Consider the following 10,950-nt stretch of genomic DNA (forward strand, 5'->3'; position numbering starts at 1 on the left):
CCCTTAAGAACACATAAATCTACACTATATAATTTTACCGTAATCCATGTACCTATCCAATAACTGCTTGAAGGTCCCTAATGTTTCCGACTCAACTACTTCCACAGGCAGTGCATTCCATGCCCCCACTACTCTCTGGGTAAAGAACCTACCTCTGACATCCCCCCTATATCTTCCACCATTCACCTTAAATTTATGTCCCCTTGTAATGGTTTGTTCCACCCGGGGAAAAAGTCTCTGACTGTCTACTCTATCTATTCCCCTGATCATCTTATAAACCTCTATCAAGTCGCCCCTCATCCTTCTCCGTTCTAATGACAAAAGGCCTAGCACCCTCAACCTTTCCTCGTAAGACCTACTCTCCATTCCAGACAACATCCTTGTAAATCTCCTTTGCACCTTTTCCAAAGCTTCCACATCCTTCCTAAAATGAGGCGACCAGAACTGTACACAGTACACCAAATGTGGCCTTACCAAAGTTTTGTACAGCTGCATCATCACCTCACGGCTCTTAAATTCAATCCCTCTGTTAATGATCGCTAGCACACCATAGGCCTTCTTCACAGCTCTATCCACTTGAGTGGCAACTTTCAAAGATGTATGAACATAGACCCCAAGATCTCTCTGCTCCTCCACATTGCCAAGAACTCTACCGTTAACCCTGTATTCCGCATTCATATTTGTCCTTCCAAAATGGACAACCTCACACTTTTCAGGGTTAAACTCCATCTGCCACTTCTCAGCCCAGCTCTGCATCCTATCTATGTCTCTTTGCAGCCGACAACAGCCCTCCTCACTATCCACAACTCCACCAATCTTCGTATCGTCTGCAAATTTACTGACCCACCCTTCAACTCCCTCATCCAAGTCATTAATGAAAATCACAAACAGCAGAGGACCCAGAACTGATCCCTGCGGTACGTCACTGGTAACTGGGATCCAGGCTGAATATTTGCCATCTACCACCACTCTCTGACTTCTATCGGTTAGCCAGTTCGTTATCCAACTGGCCAAATTTCCCACTATCCCATGCCTCCTTACTTTCTGCAGAAAGGAACCTTATCAAATGCCTTACTAAAATCCATGTACACTACATCCACTGCTTTACCTTCATCCACATGCTTGGTCACCTCCTCAAAGAATTCAATAAGACTTGTAAGGCAAGACCTAATAGGAGATGGGGTAGACCAAACGGGCCACTGAGCCTGGTCAACCATTCAATCTACTTTCCCTGTCTGCTTCCCATGTTCCATAATTCCCTGAGAGACCAAATATCTGTCAGCCCCACAGCCTTAAATGCGTTCACGGATGGAGCACCCATAATCCTCTGGGGGTAGAGAATTCCAAAGATTCCCAATCCTTTGGGTGAAGAAAGTTCTCGTCTCACTCCTAAATAATTGCCGCCCCCCCTTACCCTGGGACTGTGCCCAGTGTCCCCCGAAACAACCTATGGGTGTCCACCCTGTCAAGTCCCTTTAGAATCTTATAGGTTTCAATGAGATTAACTCCAAAGGATATAAACCCAATTTGCTCAGCCTCTCACCAGAGGGATAGCCCCCCCCCCCCCCCCATCCCAGGGACCAGTTTAGTGAACCTTGGCTGTATTACCTCCAACGCAGGTACATCCTTTCTTGCACATGGAGACCAGAACCACAATATTCCAGATGCAATCTCACCTAAACCCTGGACGACTGTAGCCAGGCTCCCTCATTACTCCGCCAATTCCCTTGCAGTCGAGGCTGACTTGCCGCTTGGCTTCCGAGTTGCTGGCTGCACCTGCACGGCAGCTTTCTGCCTTCCTTGTACAAGCGTGCCAAAGTCAACATCAGCGCTTACAAGCTGATCATCAAAATGGCCCCGGTAACAAGTGGCTGACCCAGCACTCATCTCACTGTGTCTTCCCCAGCCCCCCGCAACACCACCACCACCCCCCCCCCCCCGGAAACTGTGATTACTCAAAACTCAGATTGAAAAGATGACCTTCTCGATGAAGGTAAAATTCCCAAGTCATCCCAACTCTGTTGATCAACACAAGTAGCCTAGCGAACTAAATCAAGTAAGTTGAGGGACAAATTAAAGGGACATTCCCTTAAAGGGAAAGTTAATCAAACCAAAATGTGACTAAAGGGGTCAGTAAGGCACCCCAGCCCCTGCGGGCGCCCAACGGGCAGGGAAGGCCTCGAGGGTGCCCACTGGCACTGTCTGCCCCCTCTCCAGGGTCACCCAGCCGCACATTTTCTATTGCTTGAGCAAGGTTTCTTTTTCTGTTGAAATGCAGAATTTGCATCCAAGATCACAAGCAGCATGATTTGGAAGTGCACAGGTTCCTCCTGCCCAGGGGAAGGCGGGAAGGCAGCAAGGCATCAGTTCGGCTAGACAGTGGAAAAATGATGGTGTCCAGTGGGACCCTTCAACATATGGCCTCTACAAATGCTTTCTCTCACTCTCACAGACTCACGACATGGGTGTCACTTGCACCTGGTGGGCACAGTGCATCGCAAGCTCCCCGACCAAATAGGGTGGCGGAATGAGCTCAGGCACCTTGGAACTGAAGTTTAACGGTACCGTTTAGTGCAGGCGGAGGGGTTTTCTACTTACTGTGCACTCTTGGAATAGCAGGGCAGGGTGACGTGGCTGATGTCCTGGATGTCCAAAGCGGTGGGCTCCGCCGAGATGGCTTGCCTCTTGGTCCTCTGCTGCTCCTGGCTGATGGACTCGCTCTGGCTGGGCTGCTGGGAGGCCGGGCGCAGGACGGATCTGTACTTGTCCAGCTCGGTCTGCAGTTTCTGAATCAGCTCGTCCTTCTGATCCAGCTCCAGCTCCAGCTCGTCGATCAGGGCGTCGCGCTGCCTCAGCTCCTCGATCTTCTCCTGGAGGGCGTACTGCAGGTCGCGCAGCGTCCCCATCTCTCCCCCACCCCCGGTTAGCCCAGGGGGTGCAAAGAGAGGTGGGGGGGTGGGCTTACTTCCTCTCCCTTTATTTCCCGCAGAGGCTGTGCAGGTCTCGAGCCGGGTTACCAAGCATCCCCCCTTTCCTCCTGGATCTTCAGAGCCTCTCCTCTCACCATATCTTGCAGCTCCAGGTAAGCTACCCCTCTCTTTGGCGAACCCACCCCTCAACACCTCCACGATATGCGGTCAAAACAAAATGAACAAAAAAAATCTCTTGTGATTTCAGGAGGGGAAGGGAAAGGGTGGGTGGACCCCAGCCAAGTTGGGACAGCTCCAAACCCCAGAGCCTGCCCCACTCTGGATCGGTGCAAGGGGAGGATTTATTTCTAGTTCCCCAATCTCAAAAGCCACTACCACGCACACAAAAAAGCACCCCAAGGGATATAGCCTCAGTAACAAAAATGGACCAGTGGGAATTAATTTTAAAAAATAGAGAGGGAGGGAGGTAATAATCCCGGAATGAGAGATGCTCTGATGACGAGTGGGACAAGGTGACTGAGCATTGCCAATGATTCCCCCATCCCAGGCTGGTTTTCAATGAAAACAAATATCTGGAGGGAGGCGAGCAAAGCTGGAGCCTCTGGAAGGGAAGGGAAGGGATGGGGAGGGTGTGGTGTTGTTGCTGCTACAACACACAGAGAGAGTGTGATTTCACACGGAGCACTGTAGACTTCGGAATCTGGCAGCGGCGGTTCAGCACCACAGCGAGAGGGACAGCGCCTCCGGCAGAGCTCCCTCCCTCCCTCCAGCCAGGTGCCTCTCCCACACTAAAGTCGAGCTGACTATCCACGTTTGCTGCTGCTACCGGTGGAGCCGGCCCCCTTCGCTCACGGCAGATCGACCCATCGCTGTGCACTTATTCGCCGAACCGATTTGAAGTTGTCGGAGCTTGGCTTCCCCAGGATCTGGCGAGCAGAGCAGAGCAGAAAGAGGTGTGTGTGTGTGTGTGTGTGTGCAGGTTTTAATGTCCCCGTGCTCTCAGGCACGCCAGCGCTGGGCTGACTTGCAATGCAAACGGAGACAGTGCAGTCCAGAGTTGCTCATCTGAAAATGGAAACTGCAATTCGCCCCCCACCCCCCAACTGAGGCTGTGACAGAATCCTTCTAACCCTCAATGACACTCTCTCCCCCCCCCCTTTCTCAAATCCCCACCTCTCCCCCCTCTCAACTACATCCTGCCTCCTGGCCCAAACGAGCTAATATTCCAACTTCTCCATCACCTCCCCATAGATCATTGGCCAGAAGCTGAACTGGACCCAGCCATATAAATACTGTGGCTACCAGAGGAGCAGGTCAGAGACTGGGAATCCTGCGGAGAGTAACTCACCTCCTGACTCCCTAAAGCCTGTCCACCATCTACAAGGCACAAGTCAGGAGTGTGATGGAATACTCCCCACTTGCCTGGATGAGTGCAGCTCCCAACACTCAAGAAGCTCGACGCCATCCAGGACAAAGCAGCCCCGCTTGATCGGCACCCCATCCTCAAGCATTCACTCCCTCCCCCACCGACGCACAGTGGCAGCCGTGTGTACCATCTACAAGATGCACTGCAGCAACTCACCGAGGCTCCTTCGGCAACATTCCAAACCCACAACCTCTACCATCTAGAAGGACAAGGGCAGCAGATACCTGGGAACCCCACCACCTGGAGGTTCCCCTCCGAGTCACTCACCATCCCGACTTGGAAATATATCGGCCGTTCCTTCACTGTCACTGTGTCAAAATCCTGGAGCTCCCTCCCTAACAGCACAGTGGGTGTACCTACACCACACGGACTGCAGCGGCTCATGAAGGCGGCTCACCCACCACCTTCTCAAGGGGCAATTATGGATGGGCAACAAATGCTGGGCGACGCGCACATCCCAGGACAAATACACAGGGCGAAGTGTCTAATTTAGACACGAGACAAATCGCCCACTTCACAAACTAGAAGTTTTCAGAAATATTGTAGGTCCCTTGTTTGGACACAGGGAAACAGCTGGCTGGGAGAGACAGGGTGACCCGGGGTCCACGCGACATTAAAGAACAAAGCTCAGTTGGTCAGCGAACATCCAAACCCACTGAACTGGACATTACTCTCAATAGTTCACTGGGCAAGGTCGATGAGCAATCTGCCTGCTCACTGTGTCACTCAGTCAGTTCACTATTAACCTACCAAGGGGTTAGGTGAAGGGAAGACTTGGAGCGTCTGGGATTATCTATTTCTGAAACGGGACGGTGTTACACATCAGCAGGACCAGTGCCAATTTAGATTAGGGAACAGGACGAGACCCCAACAGTTTTCCAATTTGTAAACTGTGAGGAAAGTATACTTCACCCCCAGGAGTGACTCCACTGACAACCAGGGATATCTTATATTAAAACAAACGATATTATTAAGCCCATTCACATCCAAGAAATAAACAGCTTTTCAATGAACAGAAATTACCATGCCGCCAAGGACCCAGCCCTGGGTCACTGTCCGTGTGGAGTTTGCACATTCTCCCGATTTCTGCGTGGGTCTCACCCCCACAACCCAAAAACATGTGCCGGTTAGGTGGATTGGCCACGCTGAATTGTCTCTTAATTGGATAAAAACAAGAATTGAGTACTTTAAATTTTTTTAAAAATTTAAAGAAAGGTCTTTAAGCTGACTTTCCCATACACTTCTAACATTTCAATTCAGCAAAATCCACACACACAGGTCAAATGCTACTTACTAATAAAGTTAGCACTCAGTGGTTTACAGATTTAATCACAAAGTCCTCGGGAGAGAGGCTTTCAGTAGTCAGAATGAGAAATGCAGCTCCTTTCCTCAGAACCCAGAGCAGAAGTCTAAAAATGAAAATGAAACTAAAAGAAATAGATACAGGGCAGGGCTTTAAAAAACAACAGACATGGGGCAGGGCTGAAAACAAAACTGAAAAACAGACCGAGCCCCTCTCATGAGTGTCATTACAGCCTGACCCCTTAATCACAGCTTGAGCAGACAGATAATCTGGACACCTCAACCCAAACTCTTTTATTAACATTACTGCAACAACACATAATACAATATACATCAACATTTCCTACACTCATCGCAAAACCTTGCAATTAAGAAGCTCACAAGTCTCAGAAATTTGAAATACAGAGAATGCATTTTAGGAAATACACACAGTCGGTGAGCCAGAAGTGGGAGCAAAGGGAAAGGTCAAGAAGGTCCAAAGATCTCAAACAAAACATCAGACTATTTTCCCAAGATACTGACTGACCTGCTCGGCAGTTCCAGCAGTTTGGCATTTCAGTTCTTTATGACAGATCTCCTGATCGTGTCAGTGGTAGCTGATGCAGGTTGGCATGGAAGCCAGCCACGTGAAAACCACAAAAAAACAAATCTGTGACCTTCAAGGCAGATAGGGAGTGAGCATTCCACATCCACCCGTCTTCATGCAGTGCCTTTAATGTCATAAGGTTCCTCGGAGAATCATTATAAAACAGAATTGTGACATTGAGTCACACAAGGAGATATTAGTGCAGGTGATCAAAAGCTTGGTCACAGAGGTCGTTTTTAAGTAGCGTCTTAAAGGAGCAGAGAGACTGAGAGGTTCAGCGGAGGGGATTCCAGAGCCGCTGAAGATTTGCCCACCGATGGCAAAGCAATTCAAATCAATGATGCTCAAGAGGCCATAATTGGAGGAGTGCAGAGATAGAATTCATAGAATTTACAGGGCAGAATGAGGCCATTCAGCCCATCGAGTCTGCACCGGCTCTTGGAAAGAGCACCCTACCCAAGCCCACACGCCCATCCTATCCCCATAACCCAGTAACCCCACCCAACACTAAGGGCAATTTTGGACACTAAGGGCAATTTATCACGGCCAATCCACCTAACCTGCACATCTTTGGACTGTGGGAGGAAACCGGAGCACCCAGAGGAAACCCACGCACACACTGGGAGGATGTGCAGACTCCGCACAGGCAGTAACCCAAGCCGGGAATCGAACCTGGGACCCTGGAGCTGTAAAGCAATTGTGCTAACCACTATGCTACCGTGCTGCCCTAGATCATAGGAACCCTACAGTGCAAGAGGCCATTTAACCCATTCAGTCTGCACCGACTCTCTGAAAGACCACCCTAACTAGGCCTAATTCCCCCGTCCTATTCCTGCATCCACACCATAAGGGGCAATTTAGCGTGGTCAATCCACCTAACCGGCACATCTTTGGACTGTGGGAGGAAACCGGAGCACCCGGAGGAAACCCATGCGGACGCGGGGAAAACATGCAAACTTCACAGACAGTGACGCAAGCTGGGAATCGAACCCAGGTCCCTGGCGCCGTGAGGCAGCAGTGCTGACCACTCTGCCACCGTGCCGCCCCCTCAGATACATCTCAGATGGTCATGGAGCTGGGGGAGATTATCGAGATGGAGACCGGGGTACAGGCTGTTTGAAATCAAGCATTTTAAAGTGAGGGAATTATGAAAGCTGCGCACTGCTTAACCGAGAGCCAATGCTGAGGGGTGATGGGTGAATGGGATCTGCAGTGCGTAAAGATGCAGGTGGCAGAGTTTTGGATCACTTCAGATTTACACGAGAGGTTGGCTAACAATACTCGGGAAGTCAAGTCGGGAGGTAACAAAAACAGGGGTGAAGGTTTTGCATGTGAAGATGTGCCGAGGCAGGGGGAAGATTAGGGTGACGTGAAGGTGGCAGAACAGGCTACCTTTGTGATTGTGAGTGGCACATGCCCACGCGTCCTGAGAAGGAGATACAAAGTCGGACACCAGCAGCAACCGAGGAAAATCCGGCCGCCTCAGAACGAGGTCTGACTGACCACGGCCAGATGGTCAAGATCCACGCACTGTCAGGGATTTGCCGATGTTCCCGATGGCTTCTATCTCTTTACTGTTTCCGGATAAACCACTCACAGTAGGTGATCGTTCAGCCAATAAGTTAGATCGCTTGATGGCTCGAGTGTGCGTCAACTCCAATTGCTCCGTTAGATTCTGTGACCTTCATTGCAAAAAATAAAATCCTTTGATGACAATCTTGCAATTTTCAATTGACCCCAAGCAGAATCCCAGATGTGCACACTCCTTTCTGTAACAGCTGAGGGAATACAAGGAACCCCGTCCTCATGAATTAAGTTTATTGACCGTGTATCATTCAGGTGAATGCACCCAAGACCAAATATCCTTCCTGAGGCGCGGTGCCTAGAACCGAGATATCTCTTCACCCTCTTTGCTCTGTCGCTCTCAGAGATACAGGACAATACTCCATACCACTTTTAAATTATGTTTTGTCCATGCCCGGTGGTGCCTGTACATGTCCTGCTATGACTAGTCGCCTTACCTGGAAGCATAACACACTTGGCTTGTTCATCCACTTTTACTGAGGCTGTCAAATACAAACCATTCTCCATGCTTGTGCTGAGGAAATCTTAGCACAACGCCAACTAAAGGCCTGGTTGAGAGCTGCAGGGAACCATGGGCAGACAAACAAAGTTGAACAAGAGATTGATTGTGTTTCCTCGCAAGCTGGCGGGGGGGACAGATTACATCACCTCCAACAACACGATCCAAGTGCATCAAATACATTGTCGGTTCCTTTTGCTCGAATGTGGGTGATTCACGCTGTGCAGACGCCAGCCTGTGCTCAGATCAGAGCCAGAGTGAGGAATTCTCTCTCTTTGCTGGTGTAGGCAGTAAGTCTGGAGCACTGTGTCTTTAGGTCAAGTGAGAACCCGGCGGGAAATAGATTTGGACCCACAGAGGCAGACTGCAGATTCACAGGGAGATGCCACCACACCTTGCTGGTGGGGTAAACGGCAATGTGCCAACAGGTAGATCCTCCTAGCCATGCAGATTGTCGGGTTCAATGGTGTGAACCAAATGGGAACGTTCAACCACTGTTTCAGTGACTGGAGGGCAGTTTCCAGTGGGGGTTCACCAGGATTCAGCACGCGGGGCCCTTGTTTTTCAGGGCATATATCAATGACTTAGACATAAGTGTAAGGGGGCATGACGGTAATTGACTTCAGGAAGCAGAGTATCGTACACACCCCTGTCACCATCAAAAGGGCCGAGGTGGAGATAGTTGACAGCTTCAAATTCCTAGGTGTGCACATCACCAACAATCTGTCCTGGTCCACCCACGTCGACGCTACCACCAAGAAATCACAACAGCGCCTATACCTCCTCAGGAAACTAAGGAAATTCGGCATGTCCACATTAACCCTTACCAACTTTTACAGATGCACCATAGAAAGAATCCTATCGGGCTGCATCACAGCCTGGTATGGCAACTGCTTGGCCCAGGACCGCAAGAAACTTCAGAGAGTCGTGAACATAGCCCAGTCCATCACACAAACCTGCCTCCCATCCATTGACTCTGCCTGCGCCTCCCTCAACCTTGCGAAAGCGGTCAGCATAATCAAAGGCCCCTCTCACCCGGATTATTCGCTCTTCCAACTTCTTCCATCGGGTAGGAGATACAAAAGTCTGAGAACAGGATTCAAAAACAGCTTCTTCCCCGCTGTTACCAGACTCCTGAATGAGCCTCTTATGGACTGAACTGATCTCTTCACACATCATCTCAGCTGAGTAGCACTATACTCCGTATGCTTCATCCGATGCCTGTGTCTATGTATCTACATTGTGTATTTATTGTCTGTCCTATGGTTTTCTTTCATGTATGGAATGATATATATGGACTGTGTGCAGAAAAATACTTTTCTCTGTACCTCGGTACACGTGACAATAAACAAAACCAATCAATAAACCAATCAATCAAGAAGTTTGCAGATGATACAAAAATTAGTTATTTGGTTGACAATTTGGAAGAAATCAGTAGGTATTAATGGACTAGTCAGGCAGACAAAAAGGCGTCAAAGGGAATAGTTAGGAGGAAAGGGAGGTGATAAACGAGAAGAGGGCGGAAAAGGTACGGGAATACATAATAAATGGTAGGTTACTAAGCAGAGTAGAAAGTCAGAGGGACCTTAGAGTGCATGTCCACTGATCCCAGAGAGTTGGACAAGTAGACAAGGTGGTTACTGCTACATTCAGGATACAGGTATTTAGTAGACAAGGCATAGTATAAGGGCAGGGAGAACTGCACACAGCACCAGTTAGGCCACAGCTGATGTACTGCAAACAGTTCTGGTGGCCTTCACAGAGAAGGTGTAATCACACTCAGGGGGCTTGCACCCTCCTTTACGAGGATGTCGCCACGGCTGGAAAATTTTAGCCGTGAAGAAAGATTGGATTGATTGTTTTCTTTGGGAAAAGGGAGAATTTATTGAGGTGTATATAATGGCGAGTGGGCCTCAGCAGAATGGATTGGGAGGACCTAGCTCCCTCGAGGTCCATAGCCAGGAGCAGACATTTACACTATTTGGCAGAAGGATTGGAGGGGAGTTTCTCGTCACGCAGAGGGTGGTGGGTGGGGGTCTGTAACTCGCTGCCTGAAAATGGCGGCACAGGGGGGGCGGGGGAGCTAAGAGTGTCACAGGGACACAGGAATTCAGTGTTCCTCCAGTGTCCTGAAAGACTGCACCAACCAAAACCTTGGGCAGAATCCAAATCCAATTGGTGTATTGCTACCCCAGCTATGCATCATCCCTCGTGTAACAAGCTCCGAGCTATTCATGGCCGCACGTAAGCACAGGGATACTTATGAGCCGAATAAAGGGGCCTTTGTTGTGTAGAAAGTGTGACGCCTTTCAATCACTATATCAAGTGCTTTGCTCGCTGACTGGGCACCGTGCTCAACGAGTGTCCGATGCCACTCCGTTTCCATAGTGATCACTCCAGCTGCTAAGGCTAACGCAACGTTCTGTCGCGTTTCGTTGAGTAATTTGCTGAGTATTCTCTCAAGGAGGGCTTCACCGAGCGTACATCACGGCTCGTTCGCAAACCGACGGTGAACCGAAGACGCATCCCCCGTTGAGAGCTCCGGGGGTCGGCGTTGAGGAATAGAGCCACAGAGGGTGGATTCAATCCTCCGCATGTGCAGATTGAGCCGGTCACAAGGGTA

The 10,950-nt window shown here is 49.7% G+C and overlaps 1 protein-coding gene across 1 annotated transcript in view; it reads right to left on the reverse strand.

The window, feature by feature from the left end:
* The window catches only part of LOC140396972 (cGMP-dependent protein kinase 1-like), an 85,166-nt gene extending 81,257 nt beyond the window's left edge, over positions 1-3,909 (reverse strand). The window contains exon 1 of the mRNA XM_072485970.1: positions 2,599-3,909. Within this exon, the coding sequence (XP_072342071.1) occupies positions 2,599-2,906 (308 nt within the window). The 5' untranslated portion in view covers positions 2,907-3,909. The remainder of the gene's footprint in view (positions 1-2,598) is intronic.
* Between the last annotated feature and the right edge of the window lie 7,041 nt (positions 3,910-10,950).

Source organism: Scyliorhinus torazame, chromosome 20 (genome assembly GCF_047496885.1).
Source record: "Scyliorhinus torazame isolate Kashiwa2021f chromosome 20, sScyTor2.1, whole genome shotgun sequence".
Taxonomy (NCBI): Eukaryota; Metazoa; Chordata; class Chondrichthyes; order Carcharhiniformes; family Scyliorhinidae; genus Scyliorhinus; species Scyliorhinus torazame.